At 36.4% G+C, this 17,681-nt stretch overlaps 1 protein-coding gene across 1 annotated transcript in view; it reads right to left on the bottom strand.

Annotated features, from left to right (window-relative positions):
- Window positions 1–17,681, bottom strand: part of TEX11 (testis expressed 11) — a 514,378-nt gene that overhangs the window by 113,601 nt on the left and 383,096 nt on the right. The window contains 1 exon segment of the mRNA XM_027770916.1: window positions 2,579–2,703. Within this exon segment, the coding sequence (XP_027626717.1) occupies window positions 2,579–2,703 (125 nt within the window).

The following is a 17,681-nucleotide window of genomic DNA, read 5'->3' as shown; positions in this document are numbered from 1 at the left end:
TCCAACTGTGTTGAATGTTGCAGATAGGTCAAATACAATGAGGGCTGAAAATTAACCATTGTAATAGATAATACAGAGATCATTGGTGACCTTGGCAAAAACATGTTTGGTAGGATGGTGGGGCAAAATCCTGATTAGAGTAGGCTGAAAAGAGAATTAGTGGGAAGGAATTGGAGAGAGTAAACGTGGATGACTCTATACAGGAGTTTTGGCACAAAGGGAAGAAAAAATATTTGGTAGTAATTGGTAAAAGAAGAATGGTTGAGGGTTTTATGCTTTTTGTTTAAGATGGAATAAATGAGAATGTTTATATGCTGATGGGAATAATCCAGTAAGAGAACAAAAGATAAGCAACGTGAAGGAAAGGGCAAGAGGTGATGGAAACAAGTGTTTAAATCGAGGGATTGGCTTTAGAAAGGAACATGGATAGTTCATACGTGAGATTAGTTGAGAAAGCAGGGTATGTGGTGTGATTCCTGGAGTGTGAGTAGAGATGGTGATGAGAATCTGTGGAAGTTATTCACCTTACTACTTCAGCTTTCAGAATCTAACTATTCACATTACCTCTTGGGGATGAGGTAAGACATGAATTTCATAAAGGGATATAAACATAAGGTAGTGTGTTTTAAAAGAAAAGAAACCAGTGTTTTACCTGCTTAATATCACATTCTTCACTACTCTTGTCAAGACTCATATCACTTTAAGATTGTATTATTACTGTCTTAGATCATTATTGTATTGTTTACAGAAATACCTGAGATGGGGTGATTTAGAAAGAATAGAGGTTTATTTGACTTATGATTCTACCGCCCACTAGATCTCATCTATTAAATTCCATTTTATTGGGGCCCAAGTTGCAGAACATAAACCTTTGGGGGACAAATCATATTCAAACCATAGCAATTACCATAGTCTCCTATTCTGTCCTGCCATTAATATTTCCCCATTCAGCTCCCCAGCCACAACCAAAATTATTTTCCTTTAACACTACATATTATCAACATTTCCTAGTAAGAATTCTCTAGACAGTAGTCTAGAGAATAAAATAATATACATTATGGCCACAGGTATGTCTTTTACTTTATTTTATACTCTTCTATTTTATCATTATTACAATACAAGCCACTATTGTACTAGGCACAAGATCCAGAAGTGTGGAGGCATAAATGCTCCATCACTCAACTAAACACATTCTTAAGCCAATCACATTCTTTTTTTCATGTCTTGTTTATACTATCCAATCCTTTTAACAATGTTCTTACTTTAAGAACAACTTGAGGTTTCTCTCCATTGTATAATTCCCAAGTCAATTCCAGTTCTTAGTATTCTCTTCCTACTCTAAATTTCAGTAATTTTTAACATGTATATTAGCTATTTAGTCTTTATCCTATAATCTGCCTTACATTACTAATATGTGGTTTATTTGTTCAAATTGACTTGTGACACCATATTTCTAACATAGTCCAATCTTGCTCAGAATAATTGATAAGTAGAGTTCGGATAATGTGTATTTTGATGTTAATAAGTAGGGTAACAGAGTGGAGGGAATATGAATATTTGGCAGATACATACACACAATGTAGTTTGTGTGGAATGGAAAGTAGGATAAAATGAAACAAATTTTGTAGTAGGAAACCCAAAGTAAAAATATTTTTAAAGGAAGGTTCATAAATTTACATTGGATAAATAATACAGAAGAAAGTCAGTGGAAGAATTGTGGAACTGGAGTTCTGAGCAGGAAGATGGTTTACATACAGGAGAAAGAATCAGAAATCAAAATAAGTTAAATAAAAGGATTGAGCTTCATAGTTTACAAATCACATTTTCAACTCTCTTCTCAGTTAATTGTCATAATAATAGAAGTAGGTACTATCTTTATTTTGTAAACAAAACATTAAGATTTTGGGCTGGCAGGTGATGTGGTTGTTAAGGCACTGGGCTCTTACAGTTTGAATCCTAGACTTGGTGGCTTGCTTTCTCATTTTTCCTCTCTCTCTCTCGTTGGTCAAATTTAAAAAAATAATGATAATAAATAAAATTAAATAAATAATTCTAATAAAATCAAGATTCAAAGAAGTATTTATTAAATGTCAGAATCAGCACTCAAGTCCTGTCCAATAACTCCATTTTTTGAATTTTGCAAGTAAAAAAAAAAAAGGGAGGTTCAAATATCTTTATTACTCCTAAACTAATGTTGTTTTGTCATTATAAACTTGAAAGATCCACAGAAACTTAAGGCATTTTGTTCAAACTAACAAGAAAGGTAAATTTCCAAATATTTATTTGCATGGTATGGCATTTTAAATCTGGAGTTTCATTTAAAAGTTAATATTTTGCTATGTTTTGTTTTCTGTTGTTTGAAGTACATATCTATTACTTCATTGTGTTTAATTTACTTTAGTCTACATTATACATGAAGATGAATAAAGCAATTCTTCAACCAAGCTTGATATTAAAATATGAGTCAAAACAAAGAGTAAAGAAAGATCATTCTGTATTTAACTAATGGTGATTCTATTAAGTGTCTTTCAAAAAGAAAAAGAAGCAAAAATCCAGTAGATAGATGTACATGAATTACCTTTAGAGCAAACTGGGCAGCTAAACATAAGAGCATGGTAGGAGAACCTCTCTCTGTAAGTAGACCATTATCTTCCTGCTCTTTGTCTGTTAATAAATTTTCTAAAGTCATGATTGCCTGTAAAGCTGACAAACAAGGAAACAATTAGAAAATAAAGTATTTTTATCAAAGATAATGCCTACCTATGGTTATTTACATTACAATTTATTTGGAGCTCATTTTAAGAGGTTTCTTGATATCTCTATACATTAATTAATATATTTAGATATTACTTCCTCCCTCCCTTCCTTGTTCTCTGTTTCTCTGGTGAGCACACACACCTGCTGGCAATTACAAACCTATGTATCAATATTTACTTAATATTACAGTTAATATTTATAAAGCAAACTGAGTTGCTAAACTGTCAACGAAGATTTGAGTATCAGAAAAATGCCCGACTGAGCTTTCACATTTCTGTAAATTTATTCTATGGATGTATTTACAAAAATAAATGAATACATACAAGGATGTTTATCCATCATTGTTTATGAGAGTAAAGTATAGAACCAACATGAATTCCATCAATAATGTACGGTCTAAATACATCTTGGTGTGTCCATAAAATGGAATACATTATACAAAACAAAGTTAAAACTTGAATAGTTGTATTATTTTCCTTTATATTACTTAAAAGGTAGAGTATGATAAATTAAATATGTGACCTTAAGCAACAATACACAAAGAGTTATATCTCATAAGCAAAAGAGAGATAAAAGTAATTATAAAAAATTCAAATAACCCCAAAAAAGAAGAAAAAAAGACAACAAGAACAGATGGGACAAGTAGAAAAGAAATAAAAGATGCTACATGTAAATCTAACCATATCAATAATCATATTAAATATAAATGACTAAATGACCAATTAAAAGGTATAGATAGATTGGATTAACAAAACAAAACACAATTTAGAAACATACTTTATACTTTTTTTATGTTTTGGATTTTTGCCATAGGGCATATATGCTTACAGAGAGACAGGGAGAGACAGAAAGGGGGAAAATGAGAAATTACACCCCTCTCCCCAAAAGAATGGCCATGCCACAATCCTTTCTCCTCTTGGGATTTCCAAGCAAATGCTCCCAGTGTGTTCTTCAGGCCACTGGGGTCATGGACTCAAATCCAAATTTGGCCATATGGGATCTAGCACCTTACCACAACACCATCTGCTGGCACAAAGTACACTTTAAAGACATAATTAGTTTTCAAAATGGGATCATAGGGCCAGTCCATGGCATTGTGGTTAAGGGAGCTGGATCCCACATAGTCAACCATGCAGCTCAAGTCCCAAACCAGGCAGCTTCAAAGTACAATGGGCACATGTGCATGTATGCCCAAAATACAAAAAGGAGGGAGAAATGGAGAAAGGATTACAGCATGAACATTCTCCACAGGGGATATTTTCCCACTTTCCCTCTCTCACTGTCTGTCTATATAGAGTGTATGTGCCCTCTGGCAAAGTTTTTTTTTTTTAATGAGTTAATATATTCTGTGCTAAAGGTAATCCAAAGAAAGCTGAGTGGCTATATGAATATCAAATAAAGCAGATTTAAGCACAAAAAATATCAGTGATATAAAGTTATTTCAAGATGATTAAGGAATCAATTTACGACTAGGACATAATCATAAATGTTTATGTAACCTATAACAAAATTTCAAAATACAAGAAGTAAAAACTGGTAGAACTGGGATCAGCAGTTAGTGTAATGGCTATGTTGCTGGACTCCTATGTAGTTGACCGCGATTTGAGTCCTGGACCCAGTGGCTTAAACTCACACCAGGCGCATGTGCATGCATGCCCAAGATCCTGAGAGGAGAATAGAGGAGAAGGGATTGCAGCATGGCAATCCCCCCGGGGGGTGATTTCTCATTTTCTGTCTCTCTGTCTCTCTCTGTCTTTCTGGTGAGCGCATGCACCCTATAGCAAAAACCTATCAAAACCAACCAACCAAACAAACAAACTGGTAGAACTGCAAGGAGAAACTGGTAAGCCCACGATTATACTGAAAAACTACAATACCCTCTCAATAACTGATAGGACAAGTAGACAGAACATCAGGAGGATATAGCATACTTAACACTATCAATCAACTTGACCTGATTGACATTTATAAAACATTCAACCTAGTGCCAGCAAAATACATATTATACTCCAGTAGACCTGAAATATTTATCAAGACAGGCAATATCCTGGCCCATAGACCAACTCTCAATATATTTAAAAGGTTTCAAGTCATATAATGTATGAGTTTTTACTACAATGGGATTAAGTTAAAAATCAATAAAAGATAACTCTCTAGAAAGTCAGAAAATACACATTTTTTTAGAGGTTTTTGCTATAGGGTGTGTGTGCTTGCCAGAAAGACAGAGAGAGACAAAGACAGAAAGAGAGAAATCACCCCCCGGGGTGATGTCCAAACTGCAATCCCTTCTTCTCCATTCTCCTCTTGGGATCTTGGGCACGCACACACACGCACCTGGCGTGGGTTTAAGCCACTGGGTTTGAGACTCGAACCGTGTTCGACTACATGGGAGTCCAGTGACATAGCCATTATGTCAACTGCTGGTCCCCAGAAAACACACACTTCTACATAATCTATGGGTTTAAAAAGGAATCAAAAGTCAAATTGGAAATTATTTAGAACTGAATTAAAATGAAAATACAACATACCAAAATTTGTGGATTGTTTTTAAAGCAGTAATGAGAAAGTAATTTATACCATTACTTATATTAGACTAGAATAAAAGTCTTAAATCAATGACCTCAGCTTTAACATTTGAAAACTGGAAAAAGAAAAGCAAAAGAAATTCAAAGCAAGCAGAAGAAACAATATAATTAAGATCAGAATATGGGAATTTGGGGAACTCCTGCCCAGTGCTTTCTGCTGCTGGGCCTCAACCCACCCACTAGGACACTTGGGTCTGGTCTTGGCAGGCCTCTTCTCCTGAGAGCATCCCCATCTCCTGGGGTCATCTTTGAAACTTGTGGCACTCAAAATTACACACTGCGCAAGCATGCAACTGGACCTTCTTCACTAAGTTATATCTCCTTAGCTTGTTCTCACCTCATCAAGAGCTGAAAATTTGGTAGAGGAGTCAACCACCTAAAGTTACCTGTATAAGTTTTATCTGTTCTGATCTGTGAGACACATCACTCTAATAGGAACACACCTGGGAACTAAGGGTGAAATTCTCTCTTTCAATACTATGGAATGTACTCCAATAAAAAGGAAAAAGTGAATATTAAACCAGATGACCCAAAACCAGTGCAGATCTCAAAGAAACATGAGAAAATAAGGGGGTAACTCACCATGTGAGCACAGCAGCCCCTCACCAATAATGGAAAGTACAAAATAATTCACATAAATGTCAGAAAAAGAATTCTGAACATTCATAGTGACAAAACTCAATGAGATGCAAGAGAAAACAGACAATTCCAGGAAATGAGAAAATAATTTCCGGACATGAAAGAGGAATTCCATAGATAGACCACCCTGGAAAAGGATCAAACAAAACTTATAGAAATGAAGAATACCATACAAGAAATTAAAAACTCTCTAGAAAGCATTAACAGTAGATTTGACCATGCAGAAGAAAGAATTTATGACCTTGAAAACGAAGTCTCCAATACAGACAAAATTACCAAAAGAATAAAACATAAAAACAACAAAAATTGAGGATAAAATATGGGAAATTCTAGACACTATGAAATGCCCAAATATCCACATAATGGTTATTTCAGAAGGTGAAGAAGCTGATAAAGGCATGGAAAACCTCTTTCATGAAATACTATCTGAAAACTTTCTAAATCTGGAGAAATATGGAGAGATTCAGACCCAAGAAATAAAAAGAACTCCAAATACATTCACACAAAAAGTTCCTCCCCCAGCACATCAGAGCTAGATTGGTAAAAATCAAAGACAAAAACAATATTTTAAAAATGGCAAGAGAGAAATGTCAAGTTACATATAAAGGTTATCCCATTAGGCTAACATTAGAACTGTCAAATGAAACACTGCAGGCAAGGAAAGAATGGGAAGACATATTTAAAACATTATAAGAAAAACAATTTTGACCAAGAATACTATTTCTAGCAATATTATCACTTAAATGGGAAGAACAAATGGCAAAGGACTGCCTGAAAAGTAAAATTATGTGAACAATGACTGATTATCAGTGTTGTTTATTAACTGTTTGCATAGCAGATCTTGGAAACTTCTCTTTAAGTAATGCATTACTTCTATCAGCGGTATTTAGGTGGTTATCTAGTTTGGTGCTCTAAATTATTGGGGGCCTTGAGGCTTAAGTATTTTTCTGAATATAATTTAAAGGTAAGTTGCATTCATTTAAACTAATAGAACAGAAAGAATTAACTAATAGTTTTTAAATCAGTGGTTTCAGTTGTACATAAGTTAGGATATAGAGAGGAGAGGGATATAGAAGAAAGGTTCCTGAGTTCAGCACTTTTTCTTTTTTTTTTGGAGAGGTTTTTGCTATAGGGCGCGTGCGCTCGCCAGTCAGACAGACAGAGACAGAGAGATAGAAAGCGAGAAATCACCCCCCAGGGGAGATGGCCACACCGCAATCCCTTCTCCTCCATTCTCCTCTCGGGATCCTGGGTATGCACGCACACGCGCCCAGCGTGAGTTTTAAGCCACCGGGTCCGGGACGCAAACTGTGGTCGACTACGTGGGAGTCCAGCAACATAGCCATTACGCTAACTGCTGGTCCCAAGCACTTTTGAACATCATCTGAATTGCAGTCTTCAGCTTATTTTCTTACTGATTTACAAACTATCAATGAGAAACTCATTAACTGAGTGAGAAAACTAGAAATCCTCACAGTTTTTTTTTTTAACAAATAACTTACTGTATTTTTATGACAAGAGAGAGAAAAAGTGTTAAAATGGTTTCTAATGAGGGACCAGCAGTTAGCGTAATGGCTATGTTGCTGGACTCCCATGTAGTCAACCGTGGTTCGTATCCTGGACTCTGTGGCTTAAAGCTCACGACGGGCCCATGTTCATGTATGCCCAAGATCCCGAGAGGAGAACAGAGGAGAAGGGATTGTGGTGTGGCCATCCTCTCTGGGAGGTGATTTCTCGTTTTCTGTCTCTGTCTGGGGAGCGCATGCGCCCTCTAGCAAAAACCTCTCCAAAAAAACAAAACAAACGTAGACTAAAGGGAAAGAATACACTATACTAAGGTGATCAGGGAAGGATTTATTATTTTAAATGGTTTCTAATGAAGTCAAATATTTAAATGATGAATGACCAATGTGTTCAGCAGAAACAAATCAAAACATTAAATGATAAAAATAAAATAAATAATAGATAATCTGGGGCCGGCTCCACAGTACAATGGTTAAAGTAGCCAGATCCCACATGGCCAACTGTGGTCTGAGTCCTAGCCCTGGTGGCTTGAAAAATCATGCTGGGCATGTGTGTGTGAGTGCTCAAAATCACAACAGGATAAAGAAATGGAGAAGAGATTGTGGTGTGACCATGCCCCATAGGTGGGTGTTTTTTCCTTGTCTCTCTCTGGTGAGCACACAAGCCTGCAGGCAATTAAAAAAGAAAGAATAGTGGGGCCATCAGGTGGCATGATGGTTAGGTCACTCGACTCCCACACGGTAATGGTAGATTGTAGTTCAATTCCCAGACCAGGCAGATTGAAAAAAATCACACCAGGTTTGTGTGCATGTGTGCCCAGAATTCCAGAAAGAGAATGGAGTTGAAGGGATTGTAAAGTGGCTGCCCCTTGTGGGAGATGATTTCTCATTATCTCTTTCTGTCTTTCTCTGGTGAGCACACACATGGTATGGTTAAAAACCTTAAGGAAGAAAGATAATCTGACTAGCCCTATATCTATTAAAGAAATTTAATTTATAATTAAAAACATTCCCACAGGGGAACCAGCAGTTAATGTAATGGCTATGTCGCTGGACTCCCACATAGTTGACTGCGGTTCGTGTCCCAGACCCGGTGGCTTAAAACTCACGCCGGGTGTGTGTGCGTGTGTGCCCAAGATCCCGAGAGGAGAATGGAGGAGAAGGGATTACGGCGTGACCATCCACCCTGGGGGGTGATTTCTCACTTTCTGTCTCTATGTCTCTCTCTGTCTGTCTGGTGAGCGAACGCGCCCTATAGCAAAAACCTCTACAAAAAAAAAAAATTCCCATAAAGAAAATTCCTGGCCCAGATGGATTCATTGGTGAATTCTACCAAACACTTAAAGAAGAAATAATGTCTATTCAACAGACTCTTCCAGAAAATTCAAAAGAATGGTCTATTTCCCAACTGATTCTATGAAGTCAGTATTACTCTGATAGCAAACCAAAATCATTATAAGAAAAGAAAATTATAGGACAATATTATAGGACAATATTCTACATGAAGTATTATGAAATCAATTATACAAAAAGGAGAATATATCGTGACAAAGTGGTATTTATTCAGTGAATGGAGAATTGGTTTAACAGTTGAAAATCAATTAAGGTAACTGTACATATTAAACAATTTAAAAAATCATTTTTGGGCTGGCAGGTGGCATGGTGATTAATGCACTGGACTCTCACATGGCCAACTGTGATTCAAGTCTTGGATCTGGCAGCTTGTTTTCTTACATTCCCTTTTCCTTTCTCTGGTCAAATTATAAAAGAATAATAACAGAAAAAATCAGTAAATAGATAATTCTTTTAAAAAGTTTTAAAAAGATCATATAAAAATAAAAATCATTTCAATAATGCAGAAAAACCTTATAACCAAATTCAATCTTCACTCCTGATTAAACAACAAAAACTCCCAGGAAAGAGGAAATAAAAGGGAATTTCCTCAACCTAATAAAAGGTATTTATGAAGATGGCCAAAGCAAAGGCAAATATCCCAAAATAGTAGAATTACATCAGATTAAGAAGTTTCTGCACAGCAAAAGACACAGTAATTAGTGTCAATCAAAACCCCTCAGAATGGGAGAATATTTTTGTAAATTTTGCTTTAGACAAGGGACTGATAACAGGAATATGCAGGGAACTCAAGCAGCTTACCACCTAAAACAATGATTAACCCAATTAAAAGATGAGAAAATGAGCTGAACAAAAAACGTTCTAAGGAAGACATATGAACGGCTAAAAAATATATGAAAAAATGCTCAATATCCCTCATCATAAGGGAGATGCAGATTAAAACTACAATGAAATACCACCGAACCCTGTCAGAATGGTGAAGATTAAAAATACAAAACTAGTAAGTGTTGGTGGGGTTGTGGTGAAAGGGGAACTCTCCTACTCTGTTGGTGGGAATGTAAATTGGTCCAGCCACTGTAGTAAACAATATGGAGGTTCCTCAGAAACTACAAATAAAACTACCACATGAGCCAGCAATTCCATTACTGGGTATCTACCCAAAGAACAGGAGAATGGTCAGTCAGAGAAGTGCTTGCACATCTGTGTTTATTGTGGCATTATTCATGATCGCTAAGACATGGAACCAACCCAAATGTCCACGAACAGATGAATGGATTGAAAAAGTGTGGCACATATACTCTATGGAATACTATGCAGCCTGAAGAAACAAGATCCTGGCATTTGATTGAAAGTGGTTGAGTTTGGAACATTTATTGCTGAATGAAGCAAATCAGGCTATGAAAGAGAGACATTGTATGTCTCCACTTAACATATACTGACTATTTGCACTCTATGGTAGAGATTGAAAAATTGGAGAACATAAAAGTGTTGAAAATAGTTATGGACACTGGAGACAGTGTGGAAGGAGGGTGAGAGAGGGGAAGAGTAGAGGGAAGGAAATCAGGGAGAAAAAATAGACAGGCATGAAATTTGTGGGACACAGAAATGGCTTAGTACCTGTTGATGATAATAGGCATAGTATTCTCAACCGCTGGTCTAAGGTATATTTCATGTTGGGTAAATTATCTCTATAAACTAAATGATGTATAGCAATTTAATGTATCAAAAATAATGAAAAAATCATATTCATCCAAAAAAGAATATTTATTAAAAACCTACATCATACTCAATGGTAGAAGACTGAATGCTTTTCCTAAAATCAGAAAAAAGACAAAGATGCTTCTCTCATCTATTTTTCTCAACATTTTTCTGGAGAAGATAACAAGTGCAACAAGAAAAAATTTTCACTGAGATTGAGAAGTAGGAAAATTGTCTTTATTCACAGACAACATAGTAGTATATGTAGAAAATCAATGGAATCAACAAGAAAGTTACTTGAACAACTGAGTTAGCAAAGTTGTGAAATACAAGATCAATATATAAAAATAATTTTCATTTCTATATAATAACAATAAGCAATCAGAAACAATTTTTTAAATGCCATTTAAAATAACAAAATATGGTATATTTAGGGATAATTCTGACAAAAGATGCATAAGACTATACACTGAAAAGTAGAAACTCTGAAATTAAAGACCTAAATAAACAGGAATATATAAATTATTCAAGAGTTAGAAGACTCAATTATATATATGTGTGTGTGTGTGTGTGTGTGTGTGTGTGTGTGTATTTTTTTTTGGGGGGGAGGTTTTTTCCAGAAAGACAGAGAGAAACAGAGAGACAGACAGTGAAAAATCATCCCCCGGGGAGATGGCCATGCCGCAATCCCTTCTCCTCCATTCTCCTCTCGGGATCTTGGTCATGCACGCACACACGCCCGGCGTGAGTTTAAGCCACCGGGTCTGGGACTTGAACTATGGTCAACTACATGAGAGTCCAGTGACATAGCCATTACACCAACTGCTGGTCCTAAGACTCAATAATATTAAGATATCACTCCTCTCCAAGGTGATGTATAGATTCAATATAATTCCAATCAAAGTCCATTTGTGCAATAACAGAAAAGATGATTCTAAAATGTATATGGTTATACAACATACTTGGAATAGTCAAAACAATTCCAATGAGAACAAATGTGGGGAGGGCTGATACCAAATGATTTCAAACTTATTACATAGCTACACTAATCAAGACAGCATGGAAATTATGTAAAGGCAGATGAATAGATAAATGGAACAGGATAAAGAGTCCCACACATACATGACAATTGTTTTTTGTTAAAGGTACAAAGGCAATTCAATTTAAAAGGATATTTTGTTCAAATTATGCTGGAAAATTTGGATAGCCATGTGTAAAAAAATGAACTTCAAACCATACCTTTGGATCATACACCTAAATATAAAACCTAAAACTGTAAAATTTCTTAAAGAAAATATTAAAGATATTTTTTGTGACCTTAGGTTAGACAAAGATTTCTTAGACACAACCACAAAAGCACAATCCATAAAAGATGAGAAAAGATAAATTAGACTTTCAAAATTTTAGATTTTTACTCATAAAACATGTATCTTATCAAAACTTATGTCTACCAAATGTCAGCAAAATGGCTGGATAAGACTTTCTAGTACCCATTCCCCACAAAGACATCAAGTTGAACAACTATGCACACATGAAAATATCTTTGCAAGAGATAAGGAAACCAAGTAAGAGATTACAACATCTAGGTGTAGCCCAGAAATAAGAATATATGTACTTAAGAGGGTAGCCAAATAGTATGGAAAAATATACCTTCTACTTGTGAGAACATGATGAAAGTGAACACCAAACTTTGCCTCAGACCTCAGCATTGGGTTGGTCTCAGTAAAACCTAGCAAAACCTACAGCCCCAGATTTCTCATTATATACTATATATTCAGGCACTCAGGCTCTAGACCTGCCTGAATGACTTAGTCTCTGAGTCTGCCACAGCATCAGGCTCGCTCCAGACACTAAAATGGCTCCAGCATTCAGCAAATCCCATCCATCCCAGGCTGTGAGCCTACCCTAGTGCCATGGTGGTCCTCACAGATCTAGGATTTAAGGACTACCTTGAAAACCCAGTCTCCATGCTTATCCCCTGGACCAGGCTGGACAAGTAGCTCCAGGCTCTGGAGTGCCAACGGCACTCCCACAGTCCTAGACTTCAAATCTGACCTAGCACTGGCCCAGCCTCATAACCCTCATCATAAGGCCACCACCTATGGACTCAGCCTCCAGGATGGTCCCTGAAGACACAGGCTTCTGGTCTACCCATCACTACAATCTAAGATTATTTCAAGTTTCAGACTAGCTCAGAGCCAGGACTACAGGTCTGCTGTAGCATCAGGTATGCCTCAGGAACCAGGTTTGCACCTGTGGGCACTGGCTCTAGTTCTGTGTCCCTGTCCTTTAGGCTAGTTGCTGTGGTACCACCCTTTAAGCTGGTTCTTTTGCTCTAGCAGATCTATGATCCTGGCCTATTTTAGTAGACACAGTGCTGAGCCAGCCTCCAGGGAGCAAGGCTTCAGAACTTCTCCTGTACAGCCAAGTTCCAGGAGAGACTCTGTAGCCCCAGGACCCAGGCCATCCTCATGGACTTAGCCTCCAGGATAGCACTTACAGACCCAAGCTACAGTCCAGTTCCCATAGTCCCAGGTTCTAGGCCAGCCCCTGTGGACTCAGGCTCCATACCTGCCTGCAAACCAGACAGGTTCAGGTTCTGGGATGATTTCAGGGGCCCCAAGCTCTAGTGGACTGTGGGCCCAAGCCTACTCCAGCATACCTAGGGTCTAGGCCCACTCTAGACAATCCAACTGCCAGGCTCAGAGACAGAGGCTCCATGACTACCTCTATAGACTTAGGCTCTAGGCCAACACCCATAGATCCAAGACCCAGGTATATACTTGCAGACTCAGGTTCTAGGTCCATCTAAATTCCTGACTGGCTCTTCAAGACTCACCCTCAAGGCCTACCCCAGCAGGATGTCAGTCACTGTGGACCCAAATTTGAGGTTAGTCCTAGTGGGTATAGGTTCCAGACTTGCTCTTGTGGACACAGGTTCCAGGCCCACCTTTGCAGACCTAATCAATAGGTTCACGCTAATGGATCCAGACTCTGGGCCCAACTGTATGTGCCAGATGCCAGATCCACCCACTTATTAACTCAGGCATCAGACCAGCCTACCCAGGGATTCCAGCAGCAAGCTTGTCTGTGAGTCATGCTAAATGGCCTGATCAGAATCTCTTAAAAGGCTGACTGATGCAGGGCCTTCCCAGACAAAACTAATATGCAAAAAAATCTCTACTTCTTCAAATGTGCAGACACTAGCATTTTGCCATAAGAATCAAGAATAATCAGGAAAATGTGACACCTTCAAAGGCATGAAATAAAGCACCAATAACAGCTCTCTTCCCCCCAAAATAGAGGTTTATAAACTCCCTGAAAAACAATTCAAAATAATAGTTCTTAGAGAAGTTCAGCAGACATCAAGAAAACACAGAGATAATGAACAAAATAAGAAAAGCAATAAATGATCAAAATAAGTAATTGAACAGAAACAGAAGTTACTTTTTTATTATGAGTTTTTTAAAAATTATTTTATTTAACTTTATTTATTTATTTCAATTTGAGCAGAGAGGGACAGAGTGAGGGGGAGAGGAGAGAGAGAGAGAGAAAGCAAGTCACCAGGTCCAGGACTTGAACCACAGTTGGCCATGTGGGAGTCCAGTGCCCTTAACCAACACGCCACCTGCTGGCCCCAAGAAACAGAAGTTACTTTAAAAAAAAATCAAACAAATTCTAGAGCTAAAAAAATTTACATTACAACAAATATAATAAAAAAATGCAATAGGAACGACAGCAGAAATAATCATGTGGAAGAAATAATCTAATTTGACAATTTGAACACAGGTTATTTGACGATCTATAGTTAGGGGAGAAAAAGAAAGAAAAGGAATGAAGAAAACTTACATGACTTACGGAATAGTATCAAAAAGGCAAATACTTTAATTACAGGAGTTAAAGATGGAGAAGAGCAATACAAAGGGCCAACAATTTAAAGAAATAATAGCATAAATGTTTTCAAATCTAGGGAAAAATATAGATTTCCAAGTATAAGAAGGTCAAGGGTCTCTAATAAAATTAAATCGAAATAAGACTACAGACACATATTATAATCTATTGAAAGTCATAGTCAGGCCCAGCATACTGGTGTGGCACTAGTGCAACAGTCTTCAATCCTGGAAGCCATATGGAAGATTGGGGTTTTTGTTTACTGGATTAACCTGTATATGCCAGACATGCACATATATGTCTGGGAAATACTGAAGACTGTGGCATAAGACACATCGAGAGTGCTCTTCTCATGAAAATAATAATAATAAAGTAAACAAGACAAAACAAAGCAAATCAAAGTCAGGGTTGTACTGCGGCATGGTGGTAAAGTACAATACTTTACAAGGCTGACCCACATGGGAAGGTTCCTTCTTACTTAGTATCAGAGATCTCCAGGAGTACATCAGGCATATATATGTCCGCAATCGGGGCTGACTAAAGTTGGGAGTGGATATATGTATCAAGATTTTTTTGGATATGCCATCTCTCTGTCTCTTTCTGTCTCTGTCTCTCATTTATGGAATAAATACATACATATGTATAAAAAATCAAAAGGGCTAGTCTCATAGCCTGATAGTTAAGGGACCTGCATCTCACATTGCTAAACTAACCACAGTTTGAATTCCAGCCCTGGTGGCTTGTAAAACTCACTGGGTGCATGTGAAATTAAAATTAAAAAAAAAAGAATACATAGAATGAAAGTGAAGATGTGAAAGAGATATTTCATGTAAATGGAAACAAAAATAGAGCAGAAATATCTCTACTTATACTCACTAACATTAGGCAAAATATGCTTTAAGTCAAAACCTATAAAAAGAGAAAAGATGGTCATTACACAATGATGAAAAGGTCAGTTCTTCAAGAGGAAATACTAATTGAAAATACATAGGAATCCAATAGTGGAGTGTCTACATATATAATGCAAATATTAAGAGATCTAAAGGGAGATATATATTGTCATACAATAATAGGGAATGTCAGTATCCTATCCTCAGCAATGAACATATCATCTAGGCATTCAATAACTCTGGACATAAACTACAGTTTGGATTAAATGTACTAATGGTCAATAAGATACGTTCCAATGAACAGCAGCAGAATATATGTTTTTCTTAACAGTACATAGAACATTCTTCAGAATACATCAGATGTTAAGCCACAGAACAAGTCTTAGCAAATTTAAGAAGATTGAAAACATAGCAAAATATCTTTTTCAACCATAATGGCAGAAAACAAGAAATCAATGACAGAAGAAATTTCAAAAAATTCACAATACATGAGAATTAAACAGCATGCCTTTTTACAACCAGTTAGTCAAAGAAAAAAATTTAAAGAGAAATTTAAAAGTAACTTGAGGCAAATGAAAACAGACACACAGCATACCAAAATTTATGGGATGCAGTAAAGGTAGTTCTAAGAGGAAAGTTATATTAATAAGCATCTATATCAAAAAGAAGAAAGATCTCAAACAAACAACATGTTATACCTCAAGAAACCATAAAACAAACAAACAAACAAAAACACCCCAAACAGCCAAGTGGTTAATAGAGCTGAATCCCACGAGGATGACTGCACAGTTCAAACATTAAACCTGACAATTTGAAAAACCTACTGGGTGCATGTGTATTTGTGTTCTACATCCTCAAATAATGGAGAAATGGAGGAGAAGGGATTGCAGCATGGCAACAACCTACTGGACGGTGATTTTTCCTCCTCTCTGGGAAACATACACACTCTCTGGGGGGAAAAAAAAAGAAAGAAAAAAGAAAAGAACAACAAACTGAGCCCTAAGTTAGTTGAAGGAAGAAAATAATAACGATCAGATTAGAAATAAATATAACATAACCTCTCCTTCCAGACCCAAATACCTAGATGGAAATCATCTACATCTAAGCCGTATCCTGCTCCTTTCACTGACTAGGGTAACTAAAGACCCTCTGCTCCAAACCTCTTCTTCCAGACCCAAACACCGAGATGGAAACATTACTGATTTTCTTCTTTGTCTTCCAGATTTAAGGCTTTTTGTTTTCTTTTGAGCTGTTGATAGGTTCAGTAATTTATTAATTTTTTTTTTAAATTGAAACATACATTTTTCTCCTTTCCTGACTCCTCTGGAATTGGAAAATAATTTTGAGTATTCTTATTTTATGGCAGAATGGTTATTTGCATAAGTTCAATAATATCTGTTGCCTTGCATCAGAAATAGGAAACACTGGTTATTTCCAGGGCTTTGACTAGAATGTCATATTTGAAGATATGATCAAAAAGCTAAGAAACTAAGGCTGATCTCAAGAAAGCCAACAGAAGCTCTTGGAAAGATTGTCTGGTACCATAAACACTTCTGCCTGGCAGGTAAGTAAAGAATGTCACATCCTGACAGGCCCAAGAAACTCTCAAAGTATCAGTACTTAAAGGTACAGTCAGATGGTGAATTCCCTACTTGGTTCGGTAGATTTGGGAGGGTTTTTAAAGAGTCTAATCTGAAGTGCCTCATAAAAGGTTCCAACAAAGCCAACTAAATTAATTAGCATTCTTATGGCACTTTGTGCAAATAACAGGTCAAATTAAGACTAAACTTATTTTTTTTGCAAATAAGTTTTCCTATGCTTTTCTTTGGTAAGAAAAGGGAAATGAAAAGAAAAAAAAAGTTAATTGAAAAAACTATAGTGCACTTTTTAATAGATTTTAGTTCTGTACATTTTTTTTAAGTTTTTAGTATAAACCTAATGTTTGAAGAGAATCCTAACCTTGTCCCCATCTTTAAGTCTTAAGAAAAGCCAAAATTGCTTTTCTTGAAATAAAAAAATACATAAAAAACCAACCAACAAACAAAAATATATCTACTTAATAACCACAGTAAGCTATATAGCTTTAGCTAGGTGCCACTTTATAGTATGTTCATTCTACTCAATGAGTTTTATGCCTAAAGTCAGACATGTGTTCGTAGATAAGTTTATATCAATTGTATTTGCTATTGAAAGTATGTAGTTTAATTAAGATCTTTTGTAAATCAATAAAATGTGAAAAAAAGACTATAAAAAATGAGAAAAGGATATGAGTGTGTAATGCAATTGTTATATGAAAAATATTATGGATATATTAAGAATATAAAAATACAAATATAAAAACATAT

The sequence above is a fragment of the Tupaia chinensis genome, unplaced genomic scaffold (genome assembly GCF_000334495.1).
Source record: "Tupaia chinensis unplaced genomic scaffold, TupChi_1.0 Scaffold000165_2, whole genome shotgun sequence".
NCBI lineage: Eukaryota > Metazoa > Chordata > Mammalia > Scandentia > Tupaiidae > Tupaia > Tupaia belangeri.
Note: the sequence above shows the minus strand (reverse complement) of the source record. Positions and strands in the feature narration are given on the sequence as shown.